Consider the following 22334-nt stretch of genomic DNA (forward strand, 5'->3'; position numbering starts at 1 on the left):
CTTCCGCCAGCTCCCCCTCCCTGATGATGCCATCCTCCCCTCCATCTACCCCTCCTACCAACTTTGATCCTCCCTCCCTCCTCCTGTGCCTGCTCCTCTGGGCTCCCTCCCTCCCTTCTCTCCCTTTTCCCTCCCTCCTCCTTTTCTCCCCCCTCCTCCCCCGGGCCTCCCCTCCCCTGCCCCTCACCTCCTGCCGCCGTCTCCTCAGCCATTGGCATCCTTTTTGTCCCCTCCCCCACCTCACCCCTGTTCCCCTCTTGGCAGGTCCCCGGACTCGCACACACTAAGTGGACATTCGCGCGCCATCAGTGTTTCGTGTGTGCCGTCATGTTTAGTGTTCAGTGTTCACCGTCACAGTCCATCGTTCACCAGTGCCATCGTCTTCTTCCGTGTTTGTGCGTCGTATCAACAGTTTGCAGTGTGGATTATCGTCGCGTGTGAACGGCTCCGTGTTTGTCTTTGTGTGTCTACTGTATTATTGCTCACCGTTCTGTAACTTATTTGTCTTCTCAGTGTTTCTTCTCTTTGTGTATCCTCTGGCTGAAGAGCGGCGTAGAATGCTGCTGACAGCCTGCCTGTTGTACAGGTTTAAAATAACAATAAAGAAAAAAAAAATACGTTTTAACAGTTTATTTCGGTTGTTCCAATGTGATACATGTACCTTTGTGAACTTATCTGAGAACGCATGCTGTTACAGCGCGATTACCTGTAAATACCACATTAATGCAATAAATGCTCAAAATGATGTCCGTCAACCTCAACGCATTTGGCAATACGTGTAACGACATTCCTCTCAACAGCGAGTAGTTCGCCTTCCGTAATGTTCGCACATCCATTGACAATGCGCTGACGCATGTTAGGCGTTGTCGATGGATCACGATAGCAAATATCCTTCAACCTTCCGCACAGATGGAAATCCGGGAACTATCAGATCCGGTGAACGTGCGTGCCATAGTATGGTGTTTCGACGACCAATCCACCTGCCATGAAATAAGCTAATCAATAACGCTTCAACCGCACGCGAGCTATGTGTCGGACATCCATCATGTTGGAACTACATCGCCAATCTTTCACGCAGTGAAACATCTTGTAGTACCATCGCTAGAACATTACGTAGAAAATCAGTATACATTGGACGATTTAGTTTGCCATCGACAAATTGGGGTCCAATTATCCTTCCTCCCACAATGCCGCACCATACATTAACCCGCCAAGGTCGCTGATGTTCCACTTGTCGCAACCATCGTGGAATTTCCGTTGCCCAGTAGTGCATATTATGCCGGTTTACGTTACCGCTGTTGGTGAATGACGTTCGTCGTTAAATAGAGTGCGTACAAAAAATCTGTAATCGTCCCGTAATTTCTCTTGTGCCCAGTGGCAGAACTGTACACGACATTCAAAGTCGTCGCCATGCAATTCCTGGTGCATAGAAATATGGTACGGGTGAAATCGATGTCGATGGAATAGAAGGGAGAACCGATAGAGGTACTCAAGGTACCCTCCGCCACACACCGTCAGGTGGCTTGCGGAGTATGGATGTAGATGTAGATGTAGATTCTCAACAACGACGTTTTTGAGATTCCCGATTCTCGCGCAATTTGTCTGCTGCTAATGTGCGGATTAGCCGCGACAGCAGCTAAAACACCTACTTGGGCATCATCATTTGTTGCAGGTCGTGGTTGACGTTTCACATGTGGCTGAACACTTCCTGTTTCCTTAAATAACGCAACTATCCGGCGAACGGTCCGGAGACTTGGATGATGTCGTCCAGGATACCGAGCAGCATACATAGCACACGCCCGTTGGGCATTTTGATCACAATAGCCATAGATCAACACGATATCGACCTTTTCCGCAATTGGTAAACGGTCCATTTTAACACGGGTAATGTATCACGAAGCAAATACCGTCCGCACTGGCGGAATGTTACGTGATACGACGTACTTACAGCGCCATCCATCACAAAGCGAAAAAAGTGGTCCAACTAAAGCATTCATATTTCTTTACGTACTACACGAGTATGTAATAAAAACGGGGGTTCCTATTTAAAAATTAAAAAAAAACGCACTTGATATCCGTTTGACCTATGGCAGCGCCATCTAGCGGGCCAACCATAGCGCCATCTGGTTTCCCCCATCAAGCTAGACAAGTTTCGTTCTTTGTAATTATTTCGTTTGATGCTTATTTCGTGAGATATTTGGCCCAGTCACTAGGAATGCACCACCCTGTATAGTAGCAGTTCTTTCTATGTATGGCCGAAGTTTCGTCAAGCTTATTTGTCGTGACACATCATGAGAACGTTACTTTCGTGCTTACTTTTTGCACCTCGCTGCACTTCATGAAACATGTTATTTGTTGTATATAGTGTTTTGTGAGTATTTGGTTTTGTGTATTATCGTATGTGACTTGCCTTGTATGTAGTGCTTTTTATTATATGTCAAAGATAGTGTTTCGTAGTAGTCATATAACAGCATGATTATATGATTTATATGCCTATATCGATATGCAAGATGATTGCGCTGCCCCTACCTAGGGGTTTTATGCAACCCTCAGCGCCTTCAAAAATCACGTCCAAGATTTTCATGTCGTCTCGCTCTTCATGGACAAGCTATTAGTCCTACAGAAAAAGTGAACAGGACCTTTTTGTAAGAAATTTAATGTAGTTACATTTCGTGTTGGGATACTTTTCCTTTAGAGGCAACAGTTTTCGAGTTATTAAAGAAAAACACGTTTGAAGATTGCTTTTGCACGTTTTTGTTGAATAATTCGAAAGCAGTAGCTTCCAGCTAAAACGTATCACAGTACAAAATTCAACTACATTAAATTTCCTGCAAAAAGGTAATGTTCATTCTTCTATAGAACTGATAGTCTGTGCGTAATGAGAGAAAGAATATGGAAACTTTGCACGTGGTTTTTGAAGGCATTGTGGATTGCATAAAACCCGTAGGTAGAGTAGCTGAATCACCCCGCACATGCAATCAGAATAAGAAATTTTTACGAGAATAGGTCCTTGCCAATGACAATTATTGTACATGCAAGCATAATTATTTGTTACATACCACAGACTATATACAGTTTTACTTCTGATTATCTCTGTTAACAGAACAAAGAAATGTGCTGAATACTAAAGCATACTAATGAAATTTTCGACGAATTCTTTTTTCTTTTCTTTTCTTTTTTTTTAAGATCGCTCTCTTCCTTTAAAATAATTTCATTATATACATACGAATATTTCTATTTGCTCCAAAACATTTAGTAAACTGCCATTTTTGGCAATATGCAAGACTAATATGCACTGTATAGTATCACTGGCCTTGTGATATTATTCTTCTAAGTATGACCTAAATCTAGACAGCTTTGTATACCAAAATGAAATTTTCACTCTGCAGCGGAGTGGGCGCTGATATGAAACTTACTGGCAGAATAAAACTGTGTGCCAGACCGAGACTCAAATGCGGGACTTCTGCCTTTTGCGGGCAAGTGCTCTAACGTATGAGCTACTCAAGCACGACTCACGACCCTTCCTTACAGCTTTAATCCGCCAGTATCTCGTTTCTTCCCTTCCAAACTTCACAGAAGCTTTCTCGCAGACCTCGCAGAACCAGTGCTCCTGGAAGAAAGGATATCTTCTCTTCCAGGAGTGCTAGTTCTGCAAGCTCTGCAGGGGAGGAGAACTTCTGTGGAGCCTGCAAGGTAGGAAACGAGGTAGTGCCGGAATTAAAGCTGTAAGGACCGGTTGTGAGTCGTGCTTGGGTTTCTCATACGTTAGAGCACTTGCCCGCAAAAGGCAAAAGTCCCGCGTTCGACTCTCGGTCTGGCACACAATTTTAATCTGCCAGGAAGTTTCAGGTTTGTGTCAGTGAGATTCAGACATTCTTGGAATCTTGCTATGAAATTTATTCCCGTTTTCCTCTATGTGTATTTTCTCACAGTGAGCGCTTTTTAACTTATAAATACGAATGGACAAATTTGCAGGACTGTTGTATATTATGACAAATTTGTAATTGTCATATGTTGTTCTTGCTGAAGTTCATTTGTATGTAGGTTTTTTTTGAAGTGCAAGTCTGATTTTATCTGAAAATTTCCCAAATATGACATGATAGTAAATTGTGTATTTTTGCTATAATTTGTCCTTGCTTCTTTTTTTTATCTGAGTGTGATCTCGCGTTTTAAGTTTTTTCGACTAAGGTGCAGTTGTAACCTTTGATTTTTGTTATTCTTCTTGGTGTGTTTAATTAAGATGTTATGTTTTCTTTTGCCACTGGGTATCTTATCATTCTCTCTACAGAGGTTCAGAAATATGTGTCTTTGTGTGCTTTTGAGTAACAAGAGCTATTGTATGTTATTCAGTTTGAAATTGTCTGTTTCCACTAGATGACTGATGTAAGGAGTAACTGCAGCAATCATGCTATATTATGTTTTGTCACAGAGAGTACTGACCTTTCACCCTTGAGAAAGAATGGGTTCCTCGCGAATGCAGGATCTAGTTTTTCGTCGACAAAGATGTTGTTGTCCTGGAAGGAGGGGAAGTCCCTGACCAGCATCTGACGTACCAGCTCGGCATCCCTCACGAGCAGCGCTGCTTCCCGGAAACGGTAGACGCCGCAGAACGGCACACCATCCATCTTGCTGCAAACAAACGGAATAACATGTCATCAGGTGAGGGCATTGGCATTCCAGCTTCGTTATTGTTTAATGATGCATGATTCATTTATTTGCTTTTGTGTTTACGGACTGCAGTTTCAGAATGGAGGCTGCCCCCTATAGACTATCTCCAGTACACCTTCATGAATAATTGGCGAGTAACCCACTTCCAGACGAATTAAAACTGTGTACTGGATGGAGTCTCGAACCCTGAACCTAATTTTCACAGGCAGTGATCTTACCGACTGAGCTATCCATGCGCGACTCATGGCTTGCACTCACCTCTGCTGGCACTTCTACAAACAGTTCCCTTGGGTGTGGCTAAGCATTCCTCTGCAGTATCCCTGGAGTGATAATCCAACAGCATGTGCAGGAGAGCTAATGCGAAGTTTGGAAATCAGGAGAGAGGTACTTGTGTGAGTAAAGCTGTTATAGTGGCATGGGGCTGTGCAAGAGCATTATGTGCTTTAATTAGCCAACGCAGCATTTCGTCAACACGCCCATCTTTGTATCCTTCCACAATCACTTGGTCAACGGTCAACAGCGTTACTGAATTCGAGACGTTTCTGTGGTGTTGCAGCATCTGGAGTGCAAGAAACTTGGTGTGTCTAGTCGTCAACATCGAATTGGTAACCGCTGCAGAATGGGCCACCACAGTGAGGTCGACACCACTCACCTGCCACCCACAGGAGCAGCTATATATAGCCGACCTGGCGTTGGAGAGGTGATTACGATGGTAGGACGACAGATGGTGGAGGACTGACGTGGGGTAACAGTCCCGTGAAGGCCCAGAGAGAAGTGACTGTTAAAATTGATATTTTATTTTCCACTGTAATATTAGCACGGCATCTGTGTAGTAAAAATGACGTGTTGTCCCTTAAGAATGTACCAACACAATGCAAAAATACCGGAGGTAGGTAAGATAAATCGAATTGTTTAGAAACAATTGTGCAGTTTTTTTAAGTGACACCCACACGTACGTCGAAATACAGTTTTTGCTACGTTTTTCTGAACAACGTGGCGAATTTTCTGACGTTTGGAAGTAATTTAAATTGTTTTAGCTGCCGCATTACGACACCTATTTTTTGTGGAATTCTGTTCTTTTTCTTGGCACGGGAAAGAGCTTTCGAAGACGATATCAATGGCGTGAAAAGTGGATCTGGATCAAATGGTAACAAGATAACAGCCCTGCAAGCCAAAGTCCTACCGTACAAAATGAAAGCAAACTTGTGCGTCAAGTACGATTCGAAAGTAATTATTGTGAGTAACATATGAAGAGCTAGGGTTGCACTCTAAGAAGACTACGGTTCGATAGCTTTGGTACACTGCATAAATGACGGTAGTGAATGGCAGGACTAACAGAAATACTGAAAGCATTGGTAACGAAACAAATGTAAATGAACGTGTTGGGAGCCGGCGATTTCTCTCTCTCTCTCTCTCTCTCTTCCTACCTCCCACTCCTTTTTACGTAATTAGAACCGCACAACATTCCGTGCTATTCCATTGTGTATTTTGTATCCTTACAGAAGACAAATTGCATTTTATAAGCAATAATAAATAGCTGATCTCGTAACTTCGGTGCTTTTATACCACCAGAGCACTTGCTTTTGATGCAAGTACAGTTTATGTTCAAAAACATAAGAAATATAAAATTATTGTTCATATTTTGTACTCAGTGCATGTTTCTTCGTCATGATAAAAGGCAAGAGTTTGCTATTATTACTGATGAATACGGAAGTTGTTAATGAGTAACAGAAACATGTTTTATACACGTTTGACGATGTACTGAAGCGATATTTGATATGTTTTGGTTTCGTGGTTTTTATTTCACCTTTTTGTTGAGGAAATTGCTATATGATAAATATGTATTGTTTTCTTTATTTTTACTACAACATCCCTCTCTTTCACGTAACAAATCAACGATTTTCGGAAAAAACCTAAATTAAACATTTACAAGTTCGATGCTGCTATAAATACTGTTTATTTTTAAGCAACAGACAGGAGAATAAATATTAAGGACAAAAACCTTCCATAGGTTACAGTGTCCCTCATGTACCATTCCTCAGTTTACCGCTCCCGGTTTTCAAGGGAATGTTCTAAGACATTGACCGCATATGTAAAGGAAGCGATCGCTACAAGGTAACGCCCGACAGGTATGCGACACACCTAACATGCATGTAACACGGTATACGACCTTAATTGACCAAAGCTACCAGGAAAACTACCGTAGTTTACTTTTTAATTTTATCCATATTTTGTAGCTTCAAACGTAACTGTACTCAATACACTCGAGGTATGAATTAAAAAACGCCTTCAGTTATAATTTTTCGTGTTTTATCCATACAAGATGCATTTCGGACCATGTGGGTCCATCTTCAGGTGCAAGTCGTCTTAATATATGCTTTATTTTTTCTCTTGAATGAGATGAAATGAATATTCCCGTCACGAAAACGTTTGATGTTAGGTTACGAATTTCGCAAGTCAGACGCGGAAAATCTGTGCGAAATACTGGAAAAGATGAACCGTGTAGACTTACCAAATAATCCATGAAAAGCGTTTTCAACGCTTTAGCAACGGCATACATTTTTGCCTCCATCGTTTTCAAACATATCCTTCAAGAGGTACATTCGCAAACACATGTTTGTAAACACTTCACAGATGTTTTTCTAAATGGTGTGATCAAAGATGAATTTTTCATAGTACTGAAGATACAATTATTAAATCAATTGACATATGCAGGAAACAAATTGGCATATGCAGGAAACAAATTGACATATGCAGGAAATAACTTTAGAATATATCTTTAAAATTACTGAAATAGCTGAGGCTTGCGAGATCTGTTTATTCATTTAACATAGTTTCTGTTGTTTTTTTTTTCGTAAATCTATTAGCACAACTGGAGATATACCTCCACAAAATCAAAAAACCAGAACCGATGTTAAATGAACAAACAGATTTCGCAAGCCACGGCTATTTCAGTAATTTTAAAGATCTATACTACAGTTACAGTCCGGGGCTATCCGTTACTGAGATCTAGAGGGTGAACTCATGCAGAAAAACGTACATGCTGATCTTTAGACATTTTCGACCTGTGGCTCACAATTATCTAAGTATCAAACAATAGGAAACCGCTCAAATTTTGACTGTACATTCTTCATACATTCATCTTGAACTGTCACCTTCAGGTTTTCGAAAATCGGTATCAGTTATGAAAATACACCTAAAAAATATGATTTATGGTTAAGGCCGCTTCTATAAATTCTACTCATGGTAAAATGGCAAAATATTTGCTATATGTTCTTAAGATGTTACTCTCGAGGAAGATTGAAACATTTGTCGATATCATTATCTTTTACCGATATCCAGAGGTTCAAAGCTACGAAGATATTAATATAATATCCAGTCTGGGGTGTAAATGTCATTTTTGCTGACATATTGAACACATGGCAAGGGCTCTTCTGAGGTCGTCAGACTATGCTTTTAGTCAATTTTTTCACAAATAAAATCTTATGACGCGCTGCATCTTTGCAATGGGAATTTTATCACATATACACAAATCAAAAGAAGTTTTTCATCACCTCGGTTCCGAGAGTTCCGGAACCTGTACAGAAAATTGGAATAGAGTTCAACATATATATCATTTCCGCCCTCTTTATTGCTCATTAAAACCACACATTGCATGTTGTACCACTATACAGCGAGACATTCAGAGGTGGTGGTCCAGGTTACTGTACACACCGGTACCTCTAACACCCAGTAGCACGTCGTCTTACATTGATTCATGCCTGGATTCGTCGTGGCATACTATCCACAAGTTCATCAAGGCACTGTTGGTCCAGATTATCCCACTCCTCAACGGCGGTTCAGCGTAGATCCCTCAGAATGGTCGGTGGGTCACGTTGTCCATAAACAGCCCTTTTCAGTCTATCCCAGCTATGTTAGATAGGGTTCATGTCTGGAGAACATGCTGGCCACTCTAGTCGAGCGATGTCGTTATCCCCAAGGAAGTCATTCACAAGATGTGCGCGATGGGTGTGCGAATTGTCGTCCATGAAGACGAATGCCTCGCCAATATGCTGCCAATATGGTTGCACTATCAGTCGGAGGATGACATTCACTTATCGTACAGCTGTAAGGGCGCCTTTCATGACCACCACCGGCGTACGTCGTCCCCAAATATTGCCAGCCAAAAACAGCAGGGAACCTCCACATTGCTGCACTCGCTGTGTGGGGCGGCGGGTGGATTAACTTTTGTTATATAAAATGTAGAATGTTTTGTAATGTAGATGAATTTCCCTGCCGATGCACCATATGTGGGGCAGCAGGTGGAATTTATGTTGTTATTTAAATGTTTCTATTATTTATTTAATGCTGTTGTTTCCCATTTTCAACACTGGCTCTCTAACTACAATATTGGCAACCAGAAAGTGATTAGCAAAACGTGAAGCCTATAGTTAGAAATCCTAGTGCCAACTTCATCTGAGAAATACACTTATAGCTACAGCTTATAGCTCTGAGGAATTAGGAGATTGTCTGGGATTCATAATCAAAAATGATTCTGTCTAAAATGTTCATTATATTCTGAAAGTCACAGACCAAAAAAGAATCCACACAATCCAACTACCAGAGCAGTTCAGAGTCTAATGCGCTGATGCAACTATAACTGTCCAAATTGAATGTTTAAGTGAATGCTCGCCATAATTTGATGATAATGCTCATCAAACGCCACGCTAAATAATGGTAGAACGTCTGTCCCGTGGCGCCACGTGAAAATACGACATACGCAAACTGAAGATAGATCATTAAAGTCATCCCAGAATTAACACTTCACTCGAAAACGATTTCATGGTTACGCGTATCCCGAGTAACTTATTACGGCATCCGAGCTGTTTATAGCAATGATACCGACGCGACGCGACTCCCGCGACTCCAGGCACAGATGGTGCGCTAATCAGCGTCTGGAGAGCCTGGGGCCTTACTTCCTCATGCAGCGTTCTTCTACATCTACATCTACATCTACATTGATACTCCGCAAGCCACCCAACGGTGTGTGGCGGAGGGCACTTTACGTGCCACTGTCATTACCTCCCTTTCCTGTTCCAGTCGCGTATGGTTCGCGGGAAGAACGACTGTCTGAAAGCCTCCGTGCGCGCTCTAATCTCTCTAATTTTACATTCGTGATCTCCTCGGGAGGTATAAGTAGGGGGAAGCAATATATTCGATACCTCATCCAGAAACGCACCCTCTCGAAACCTGGCGAGCAAGCTACACCGCGATGCAGAGCGCCTCTCTTGCAGAGTCTGCCACTTGAGTTTATTAAACATCTCCGTAACGCTATCACGGTTACCAAATAACCCGGTGACGAAACGCGCCGCTCTTCTTTGGATCTTCTCTATCTCCTCCGTCAACCCGACCAGGTACGGATCCCACACTGATGAGCAATACTCAAGTATAGATCGAACGAGCGTCTTGTAAGCCACCTCTTTTGTTGATGGACTACATTTTCTAAGGACTCTCCCAATGAATCTCAACCTGGTACCCGCCTTACCAACAATTAATTTAATGGGATCATTCCACTTCAAATCGTTCCGTACGCATGCTCCCAGATATTTTACAGAAGTAACTGCTACCAGTGTTTGTTCCGCTATCATATAATCATACAATAAAGGATCCTTCTTTCTATGTATTCGCAATACATTACATTTGTCTATGTTAAGGGTCAGTTGCTACTCCCTGCACTAAGTGCCTAACCGCTGCAGATCTTCCTGCACTTCGCCTCAATTTTCTAATGCTACAACTTCTCTGTATACTACAGCATCATCCGCGAAAAGCCGCATGGAACTTCCGACACTATCTACTAGGTCATTTATATATATTGTGAAAAGCAATGATCCCATAACACTCCCCTGTGACACGTCAGAGGTCACTCTAACGTCTGTAGACGTCTCTCCGTTGAGAAAAAACATGCTGTGTTCTGTTTGCTAAAAACTCTTCAATCCAGCCACACAGCTGGTCTGATGTTCCGTAGGCTCTTATTTTGTTTATCAGGCGACAGTGCGGAACTGTATCGAACGCCTTCCGGAAGTCAAGAAAAATAGCATCTACCTGGGAGCCTGTATCTAATATTTCCTGGGTCTCATGAACAAATAAGGCGAGTTGGGTCTCACACGATCGCTGTTTCCGGAATCCATGTTGATTCCTACATAGTAGATTCTGGGTTTCCAGAAATGACATGATACGCGAGCAAAAAACATGTTCTAAAATTCTACAAGAGATCGACGTAAGAGATATAGGTCTATAGTTTTGCGCATCTGCTCGACGACCCTTCTTGAAGACTGGGACTATCTGTGCTCTTTTCCAATCATTTGGAACCCTCCGTTCCTCTAGAGACTTGCGGTACACGGCTGTTAGAAGGGGGGCAAGTTCTTTCGCATACTCTGTGTAGAATAGAATAGAATAGAATAGAATAGAATAGAATAGAATAGAATAGAATAGAATATATATAAAGCCACGGTGCGGACAGCTAAGGGAACGCCTGATCAAATCGGCTCTCCCGACTAGCCGCTGGGCTAGTAATGCACCACTTTAAGTTATCGAATAAATCATTGCTTCCTTTGCTGATGGCCGATGAAGCTCTCACTTTAAATGTGCAATCAGCACACAGGTAAGTAATCATAATAAAAGTCTGACGTGGCTAAGTCAAATATTTTGGGCGAGAGAATTAATTTAATTACACTACACGCAGTAGACGAGCTCTGAACTTGCCCTTTGGAGATACACTATCCCTACAGTTTTACAGTTATTCAATTGAAACTTCTCACATATTTATGATTATAGCGGATCTCCCTTCTACTTAAATTTAAACATCCTAGCCTTATTTATTCTCCTACTTAATATATCTTGCTTCCTTAATTTCTAAGACAAAAATCAGAAAATCATGAATTTCAACAAAAATTTTAATTTTTGAGATCCAAAATACTGTTTCTACTAAATTATTATGAAAAATGAATCTAAATATAAATTTTTAAGTCTCTAGCCCTTTTCTCTTGCGCCGATGATTTTTACAGAAAAACGTCCAAATTTCGAAAATGGTTAAAGTTATTGAACTGATATTCAACACATATTGATTTAGTATTACTCCTGACATGCTAGAAACGTTTCAGGTTATTTACTTGATTTTTAAAGTATTGCGCAACGTTTATGACGTCAGAGCTAGTTATAGCAGACTAGGCTGGCACGCAATGGAAAGACTGATGAGAATTTTATAAGGCGTGAGTAGGCTGCTTCCCTACAGCTGGGCAGTGTGTCTAAGGCGTTCAGCCTGACCGAGTTGCCTCGATACACGTCTCCGACGATTGTCTGGTTGAAGGCATAAGCGACACTCATCGGTGAAGAGAATGTGATGCCAATCCTGAGCGGTCCATTCGACATGTTGTTGGGCACATCTGTACCGCGCTGCATGGTGTCGTGGTTGCAAAGATGCACCTCGCCATAGACGTCGGGAGTTAAGTTGCACTTCATGCAGCCTATTGCGCACAGTTTGAGTCGTAACACGACGTCCTAGGACTGCGCGAAAGGCTCTCAGGGTTCCTCCGAGCCATAATCCGTAGGTAGCGGTCATCCACTGCAGTAGTAGCCCTTGGGCGGCCTGAGCGAGGCATGTCATCGACAGTTCCTGTCCGAACAACATCGAATTGGTTCACTCTGAGACGCCTGGATCTTCCTGGCACAAAGTAACAATGCGGACGCGATCGAACCGCGGTATTGACGCCGTGTACCTCCTTCCTGGTGGAATGACTGGAACTGATCGGCTGTCGGATCCCCTCCGTCTAGTAGGTGCTGCTCATGCGCGGTTGTTTACATTTTTGGGCGGGTTAGTGTCAACTCTGAACAGTCAAAGGGACTGTGTCTGTGATACAATATCGACAGTCAACTTCTGTGTTCGGGAGTTCTGGGAACCGGAGTGATGCAAAACTTTTTTTTATGTGTGTACGGATACAACCGAAGGGTAACTGCACCGACAGAAAATGTTAGAGACAAAATTATCTTTTCATATTATTTATTCGCTAGCACGATTACTCAAAGCTTCGACAGAAATTGATAGTTTGTCAGCTGACAATGTGAATTTCTGTGTCTTTTACAAGCGATAAAGGCGGCCGAAAGAAGTGCCTTCTGTTGATAGTGTTAGTGGTTATACAAGTGGACGAACAAGTTTGAACAAGAAATTTATGTTACTCTTTTAGGAGTTTCTTCCTTCGCTTACCGATAAATCTCTAGGAACGATTCTGTTGACGATGTCTTGCCAAGGAATAAGTCTTTGAAATTCCCGAAAGGCACCGAGGGTTCCACACAAGGCACGCCCAGGCGTTCCCAGTAGTTGTGGTTCCACGACAGGTACTTCCATAGTAGCCAAGCAGCCAACACCACCAGGGCGCAGGTAGTAAACCAGTCGACGGCCATGAAGTTTGTCTAGAATGAAAAAAAAAAATGAAAAAATAAGCCCTCACTTTCTGAAAGATTTAGTAGAAGACACAAAACTTTTTTAGCTGTTAATTTAAATGTCTCTTAGTGATACAAACATGCTACTTTTAGGAAATACAAAATTCCTTTGAAGTACACAGTTTTTGCTAGGATTGCAAAGTATGCAGAAATTTATGTAAAAGAGCACCTCGATCGTTCGTTGACTGTGTTGATATCTATATGGTACCACGTGTACACGCGTGTTCACTGATAATGGTGGGGAAAACGACACGGAGCGAGAGGAACACACAGAGCTGGAGTATGTATCCCTGCTGCTGACATGAACATGTAGTTTTGTTACAGTTGTGAAAAAGGGCAACAGGGACTACATGTACCGGGTGATCAAAAAGTCAGTATAAATTTGAAAACTTAATAAACCACGGAATAATGTAGATAGAGAGGTAAAAATTGACACACATGCTTGGAATGACATGGGGTTTTATTAGAACCAAAAAAAAATAAGGTTCACAAAATGTCCGACAGATGGCGCTGGACAGCAAAACGTCAGTGACTGCACATGACAATCGTGTATAAAAGGAGCTGTAATGAGAGATAGAATCAGATGTGCCAGCAGTCGCAGCATGTTGACGTTACCTGAAAAGGCGCTTTTAGTGAAGCTGTATTATCAGAATGGGGAATGTGCTAGTTCAGCGTTACGATCATATCGCCATAGGAAGGGGATTCGAACGGGTAAAGGTCCGTTGACAAATGCAGCTGTGGCGAGAATGATTTCGAAGTTTGAAGCCACGGGTTGTTTAGACGATAGACCCCGTAGTGGCCGACCGAGCACACGGCGTAATGCTGCTGAGACAGTTCAGGAAGAAATGGAGACTGTAGCGGGTTCGCCTACGCACGGGGAAGTCAGCGCTCGTGCAGTCGCACGTCGCACCGGCATTCCATACACTACTGTTTGGTTGGCACTTATGCGTACCCTCCGATGCTATCCGTACAAAATCCGACATCATGAACTGTTACCTGGCGATTTAGTGAAGTGGTGGGCATTTGCGGTGTGGGTGTTTCAAAAGATGGAGGAAGATGACGATTGGTTGAGTAACGTGTTGTGGACACCCGAATCTCATTTCACGCTCCGATGGTCTGTCAACGCCCACAACTGCAGAATTTGAGCTACCAAAAATCCTAGAACTGTCGTGGAAACTCCACTGCACGACGAGAAAGTCACGTTATGGGTTGCATTTACCACATCTACCGTTATCAGGCCTTTTCTCTTGGAGGAAATGCGTGATTCTCGTTTTGTAACCGTGACGGGTGAGAGGTAAGCCGATATGTTACAGAATCGCATCATACCCAGCCTGGCTGATAAACACCTGCTGGAACGTACGATGTTTAGGCACGATGGCGCTCCACCCCATATTGCTAGACGCGTGAAAGATCTCTTGCGCGCGTCGTTTGGTGATGACCGTGTGCTCAGCCGCCACTTTCTTCATGCTTGGCCTCCCAGGTCCTTAGACCTCAGTCCGTGCGATTATTGGTTTTGGGGTTACCTGAAATCGCAATTGTATCGTGATCGACTGACATATCTAGGAATGCTGAAAGACAACATCCGATACCAATGCCTCACCATAACTCCGGACATGCTTTACAGTGCTGTTCAAAACACTATTCCTCGACTACAGGTATTGTTGAGGAATGATGGTGGACATATTGAGCATTTCCTGTAAAGAACATCATCTTTGCTTTGTCTTACTTTGTTACGCTAATATTGCTATTCTGATCAGATGAAGCGCCATCTGTCGGACATTTTTTGAACTTTTGTATTTTTTTTGTTCTAATAAAACCCCATGTCATTCCCAGCATGTGTGTCAATTTGTACCTCTCTGTCTACATTATTCCGTGATTTATTCATTTCTCAAATTTATACTGACTTTCTGATCACCCGGTATATCTGCATCTGTATTCCGCAAGCCACGTTACGCTGTGTCATCTTCCCCCCTTCCTCCCTTTTACTACTCCGGACGCTAATGGTTCGCGGAATTTTGTTGGTTAGCAGCCATCTGAGTTCGAAACTTTCCATTTCTATGTTAACAGTCTTTTCTTGAGATATACGTAGCTGTTGGAATTAGAACGCAGCCTCTCGGAAATTTGCAAACCACCACACAATGACGCAGAACGACTGTCTTGCAACTTCTGCTGCTGGGGTTAGCTGAGCAGCTCTGCCGCACTTTCGTGCTAACTGAGTGAATCCGTAACGAAGGGCGCTGCTCTTCTTTGGATCCTTCTATTTCTTCTATCAATCGTATCTGCTAATGGCTCCCGACTGACGAGCAGTATTGGTCGAAAGAGGGTTTTGTTAGCTTCCTCCTACCTTGGTGAGGATTCTTTGTGTGAATCTCAATCTGGCATCTGCCTCACATGTGATTAGCTTTATGTAGTCGTTCCAAATTAAATCGCTCCGTCCCCAAATACCTAGATATTTTACGTATGTGACTGTTTTCAGTGACTGTTCTGCAGCTGGATATGTATTCAGTAATGGGCCTCCTGCCCATTTAAGCGCAGTGCGTTACACTGCATACGACGAGAGTCATCTGCCAAAAATTGCACCAAGCATCGATCCTTTGCCGATCTTCCTGCATTTCGTAAACAGGAAATGAGGTTTAATCCTGCCGAGCACTTCGGGGCCGATGTACAAACTGCTGAAGAAGCGGCACGTTCGCGTTTATCTTCCTCAAAATGTCAGACAGCACGGACCAACAACGACAAATGCTGTCACAAAATTGGCGACCGTCTCACGCAGTGGCGACAAACGGCAAGTGTTTACGCCGTCAATAAAACCGGAGATAGGTAGGCGATCGGACTGTTCGCGATTTGTGCCATGGAAGTTGATGAAACTGTTGCACATTCTATTGACATCTATGGCTGAAATATGCCTTACGTTGTACCTAACGTCGCATTAGTTAGCACCTGGATCTGTAAGTTCAGTCGGGACGAAGTATAGGCACGGTTGTAGTGCACAGCTCTTTGTAACATATTAGTTTTGTGCATAAGTTAGTAGAGTTCCTGTTTTGCATGTTGGTATTACGGTTGTCATGGGTTTATTTATCGATTCTCATTTTTTATTTGTAGTTCAATGTTCGTACTTGAGTTTACATATCGTCATTTTGTTATTTGGAGATAGTGAACGGAGCTGTGGACCACAGAAAACGGAATGCCAAGTGGAGAAATCTGAACATTACGGATAAATGCTTCCGTTTGAGTTCAGTACAAGAGTGACAGCAGCGAAGGAAGCCAGAACATTTGCGCCCTATGTGGGGATAGTACCATTGGACAAAGCACTGCAAGAAAACGGTTTTCTCGTTTCAAGGGGGATCGTTTTCACTCTAGTGACTCTCCACGTTCTGGAAGACCTTCCGGACTTAATGGAGAACTTCTAAACTCATTAGCTCACAGTGACACACTTCATTGTACTCGAGAACTGGCAAATGTGATGAACTGTAACCATTCCACAATCGTGCGACATTTTCATGTAATGGGGAACGTTCAAAGATCAGGTATACAGGCACCGCAAATCACAAAAATTAGCTGGTGGTGCTGGCCGCGGTGGCCGAGCGGTTCTAGGCGCTTCAGTCAGGAACCGCGTGACTGCTGGGTCGCAGGTTCGAATCCTGCCTCGGGCATGGATGTGTGTGATGTCCTTAGGTTTGTTAGGTTTAAGTAGTTCTACGTTCTAGGGGACTGATGACCTCAGATGTTAAGTCCCATAGTGCTCAGAGCCATTTGAACCATTTCTTACAGCAGGTGGCCATATACGAACTCTGCTTGCTCGTGTTCAATTGGTTCGTGAACAACAAGACCATTCCTACCCTGTATCGTTAGTAGTGTCGAGAAATGGTGTCTTTATGCTAACATAAGGGAAAAGAAAGGAATGGTCGAGCCCAAACAACGCAGCAACTCCCCGCACGAAGACTCGCGCACATCAACAAAATATAATGTTATATATCTGGTGAAACTGCGACGATATGGTGAACTACAGATTGCGTGTCCGAGGTGTACGCATCACTGATAACATTTATTGTAAACAACAGAGACGTCTTGTAGACGCAATCCAAGAACAACATCGTGCTACTGCACGATAATGTCCGCTGCTTATTGTCAGACTGAGAAAAAATTCTATGTGGAAGTTATTCATCTGGTCTTGCGCCCTCAGATTTTCACCTTTTTCGCTCTCGATCAAACAACCTTCGAGGAACTTTCTTTTCGGATGAAAATGCGCTCCGAACAATGCTCGACGAGTTCTTCTCCTCAAAAGCACGTGATTTCTACAGTCGCGGAACCGAAAAGTTACCTCATCGTTGGCAGACAGTTGCAAATAGCAAAGGAAAATATATAATTTATGACTAAAGTCTCTGTTATGTACTCTGTTGTGTTTATTACATATATGAAAAGATGCTACGAACTTACGCAGCAACCCAGTGTTTCAACGGACATGAAAGAAGTGTGACATCATTACTTGGATTCTAAAAGGAATATCGGTTGTCGCTTTCCATTTTGCGGCAGTTGTACAAACGTTAGTAGAGGTCTGCTGTAGCCAGTGGAGATTACATTCAAGCAGAATAAAAGCATGTTCTTCGTATCTACAGGCGTATTTCTTATGTGATACGAAACACCAGGAATATTTTGTACATCTCGCACTTTAAATCGTGGTGCATAGAAATGCTTTTCAATACACAGAATGTTTCACAGCTCCTACTGCAGGCTTCCTAGGGTTGTAGAGGGGATTTAGTAGACAAAGTTCTGATGAGAAGCACATGTCCGTAAATGTACCGTTTGAATGTAAAAAATGTTTGAGATTTGGCTCACTTTCAGATCTCTTGTTTCACCGTACGCACACAGTGGAGACAACGAGCTCTCACTTGCATGTCCTACAGGATCCCATGGCGTGGACAGTATCTCGAAGTGTTTCTACGTGAGGAAGTACGTGCTGTTTAAAGACGAGAGTGTGTCACATCCGTGGAGCACCCCACTCCACCCTCCTAGTTACGAACGTACCAGTGTCTCGCTGCTGTTGTAGTCGAACGGAAGTGTAAGTGATGTCATAGTGATAACAGGGACTGACGTCGGAGCCCTCTTCGCAAAAATGGTTCAAATGGCTCTGAGCACTATGGAACTTAACATCTGAGGTCATCAGTCCCCTAGAACTTAGAACTACTAAAACCTAACTGACCTAAGGACATCACACACATCCATGCCTGAGGCAGGATTCGAACCTGCGACAGCAGCGGTCGTGTGGTTCCAGACTGAAGCGCCTAGAACCGCTCGGCCACAGCGGCCGGCCCCTCTTCTCAGAGTGTGTGCGTAGCGTGAAGCGGGAAATTTTAGAGTGGTCCGATCTCCAAACTTATTTTATATTAAAACGGTACATTTCCAGACTAGGTTCCTTATAAAAGCCTTACCTGCTACATTCCCTCTACGACCCCTAAGAAACCTGTAATAGAAATTGTGTAACACCTGTGTAATCGCGAATAATCTGGAGAAATGATACAAAAATGCTACATGCAGTATATATAGTATGTCAGAATTGATAGCGAAAACTGACACAGATCAAAGTGTATGAGAACAGAAGCAAAAAGGTTACAGTAATAATGACTCCGAAGTACAGTATGACATACCGACCTAGTTAGTACTAATGCATTTGAAGCGTAAACTATTCAATTAGGTCCACATTTACTTGGGCTTACGTATGACGCGAACCCCTAAGTTGTTCGTGAGTCAATCCATAAAATTAACATGCACTAAAAACCGAATGCAACGAACAAAACAATACCTATAGTTTAATCTAAAGGTACGATCAAATAATTTTAGGTATTAACAACATAAAAATGTGTTACATCCTACAAGCCTGCTTAAAATATTCAGGCTACAATGCATGAGCACACTGAAGATTTCATTTTGTTTATGTTTATCTTTCACACGTTTCTAGTTTAGTAAGGTGAACGTGTGTTATGTAACATACCAATTTAAAGCAAGTTTGTTTATGTAGTTGTGTGAACAAATTCTAGTTGGTAGAATGCTATTATACCGTCTCTGCTTCCTCGTTTTTATCCTGTAGTACGGAGTCAGCCGGTTTCCTGGCGAAACAGCCTCTCACTTTCAAAAGAAAGATTAGAGAGGCGATAGAAATAGCCAAAAGACCCGCCAACATGAATAGAGAGGACGGGTACAAGCTTCCGAGGTCTTGGCTGCCTGCAATAGCAGGGCTACGGAGCGACGGCAGAGCCGTGGCGGCCCATGCGGACACGCGGAGAGCCACAGTAGTGGTCGCGAGCACACAAAGCAATGGCACGCCGCAGCCGGCTTCTGGACAGCATGGAAACAGTGTGACGTCACAGCCATCACCTGTTCGCTATTCGTTCGTCTCCTCCAATGGGGTGGATTAATATAAAGACCAATAGATAACAGCTATTTCAGCCAATGACAGATAATGAAGGAAACACCAATAAAGCATACCTTTCACCCCTCCTCCTCCTCCTAGTACAGCCAATCAAGTAACGACACGGTTTTCTCGTGCAGCTATTTAAGGAATCCAAGTGTGTTCATTTAGCAGGTAACGTAAGGCCCTGATGAAGGCTAGCTGCAACGCTGGCCGAAACGTTGGCGCATTTTAAAATTATGACGATGCGGTCTATGCAGCTAACATTACATAACTGTCGTGCTGTTTCGTCTTCACGACAATTCTCAGCCTCATTCTGCAGGGGCAATGAAGATGCTCCTGCATCGTTTTCAAATGGAAATGTTAGATTAGCCACAATACAGTCCGTAATTGTCCCCCCCTGAGTTTCATCTCTGGTCACATGAACCGCTGTCTTTGAAGACAACATTTTGACACAGACAACGAGGTGTAGGCCAGCGTGGAGAATTGGCGGAAAGCACTGGCGGCTGCCTTCTATGATGAGGCTATTGAAAAGTTGGTACAACGCTATGACAAAAGTCTAAGTCAGAACGGCGACTACGTAGAGAAGTAGCTGAAAGGTGTAGCTAATTGTTACAAGTAAAACATTTCTGATGTTCACTGTGGTTTCAATTTGGCAATCAATCGGAGCTTACTTTCTGAACAGGCCTCGTAATAATTAAATTTGCCATTACAAAAATGTTTGCAAACAGGTTCGTACATTCACCACTTGACGCACTGGATCTTGGAATATTGAATTCCCTAAAGATTTTTCGAAATGGAATGACCCATGCGTCCAGCAGCAGCTACCATTCTGCTTTCAAAGTCTGTTAATACCCGTCATGGGACGTAATCACGTTGGACACCATTTCACGTCAATCGCCTGAGTACAAATTACAGCTCTGCCAATGCATTGCCCTTTTATACTTTGTGTACGCGATACCGCCGCCATCTCTATATCTCAATATCGCTATCCCACGTCTTCTGTCGCCTCAGTGCGTACTCTCCATCTGCAGTGGTTAATTGAAACAGAAATTGAGGTGCTGAGAGTACAAGTGCTGCAAGTGACATTTCACAAGAAACTCATCTAAATGCACATTTGGTAAGCTAAAGCACGAATTTCTTCTGAGTGAAAGAAGTACACGCGAGATCCTGCATAGTGCCCCACTCTTTGATGATAAAGTTTAAGCTCTAAGCCAATAGCTGGGCTGCATCTTTGAATACAACTAGTGTACACTGCGTCAAGAGTGTGCCGAAAATACCAAATTTTAGTCATTACTTCTCATCTCTGAGAATCCAGTGGCCAATGGCATTCTCTGAGCGACCGAGAACACCGGCGTTTGTGTAGAGGTATCAGTGCTAACAGACAAGCATCTCCGGAGGTAATTAACATTTTACAATGCAACAAAAGGCGCTGATTACGTATTTGCTTATATGTTCAGATTTGCTAACAAAACTAATGGTGTTCCATTTAAAAAAACGTAGGTTTGTGTTAAAAAAACATACTTCCGTGCATTTTTTTTATGGTTTGTATTGACCGATTACACTAGCCCCTCTCCTCACGTTCGGTCTGTGGAATCGATTCGTCAGTATTTGATGTGGTTTACGAAATATATCCAGCGGTAATGTTAGGTGACTCACCCTGTAGATCTGTAAACCCAGATCGCCTGATATGGATCCCATGGAAAATTTATAGGACATAATCGAGAGGTCAGTTCGTGCACAAAAATCCTGCACCGGTAACACATTCGCGATTGTGGACGGCTGTATAGGCAGATTAGCTCAATAGTCCTAGATGGGACTTCCAGTCACTGGTTGAGTCCGAGCCACGTCGAGTCGCTGCACTACACCGTGCAAAGCAAGGTCCGTCACAATACTGGGAGGTGTCCACTGACTCCTACCTCAGTAGAAATGTGGGCTGTTGTGTACACTGCTGGAAATATAACCAGTACGCATGTGCCGGACATACCTGCTTCCAACTCCTTTCTGTACGTTGACGTAGGCCAAAGGTTACGGCGTCACACACAGTGGTCAGTTGGTACAGTCGTATGTGCAGTCTTGCGGCCGGCAGGTATCTGCTGCAGTAGCCAAAGCGAGAGAGAAGACTTTGTTACGCACCGGGCGTCCCCACAGCACTGGCTCCTCATTAGGTACTGCGCTCCTTTTATAGGCCGCCCGTTATCTACACGTGTGACGTCGGAAGCTGCCCCGTTGCCTCTGCGTTACATAATGCTGCCACTTGTCAACGGCGGAAGATGATCACTATGTAAATATAATTGGCGTTTTAGGTACACCTGTTTCGACTCTGAACGTGCCTGGGGTACAGCTACGAAGTCAAAAAAAATAGCAGTGTCCTGATATAGTGTACATAAAATGCATTTTTAAGTACAGAGAATGTTCCATAGCCATGTATTGCAAATGGAATACAACTACGTACCGGACGTGAAAGCCCCGATCAAATATAACTCCACTTGCTGAAAGAATGGCCTATCGTTTAGAGCATTTTATCACGTCAGGAAACACCGTCGACACTTGAGAATGGTAACCATGTGTTCAGACTGAGCAATTTCATAAATGTTCGAGAAGGATACGATGTGGGCAGTCAGGACATATGGTCCTACTTAAGAACTGATGAACACATACGACGTCAGATGTAAGCTGTGTACCAGTGTTCATGTCAGTGGTTCATGAAAGGTATACAGGGTGACCGTAAAGTCTTGCTATGATTACTAAAACTTATAAGGATTTATACTAGATACAGCTATGC

General features: G+C 43.0%; 1 protein-coding gene across 1 annotated transcript in view; it reads right to left on the reverse strand.

Annotated features, from left to right (window-relative positions):
- LOC126412802 (probable cytochrome P450 6a20) overlaps positions 1 to 21700 on the reverse strand; it is a 90821-nt gene extending 69121 nt beyond the window's left edge. Inside the window, exons 1-3 of the mRNA XM_050082580.1 lie at positions 21537 to 21700; positions 12908 to 13113; positions 4441 to 4629 (exon numbers count right to left, since the gene is read on the reverse strand). Of these exons, the coding sequence (XP_049938537.1) occupies positions 4441 to 4629; positions 12908 to 13104 (386 nt within the window). The 5' untranslated portion in view covers positions 13105 to 13113; positions 21537 to 21700. The remainder of the gene's footprint in view (positions 1 to 4440; positions 4630 to 12907; positions 13114 to 21536) is intronic.
- Between the last annotated feature and the right edge of the window lie 634 nt (positions 21701 to 22334).

The sequence above is a fragment of the Schistocerca serialis genome, chromosome 7 (assembly GCF_023864345.2).
Source record: "Schistocerca serialis cubense isolate TAMUIC-IGC-003099 chromosome 7, iqSchSeri2.2, whole genome shotgun sequence".
Classification (NCBI taxonomy): domain Eukaryota; kingdom Metazoa; phylum Arthropoda; class Insecta; order Orthoptera; family Acrididae; genus Schistocerca; species Schistocerca serialis.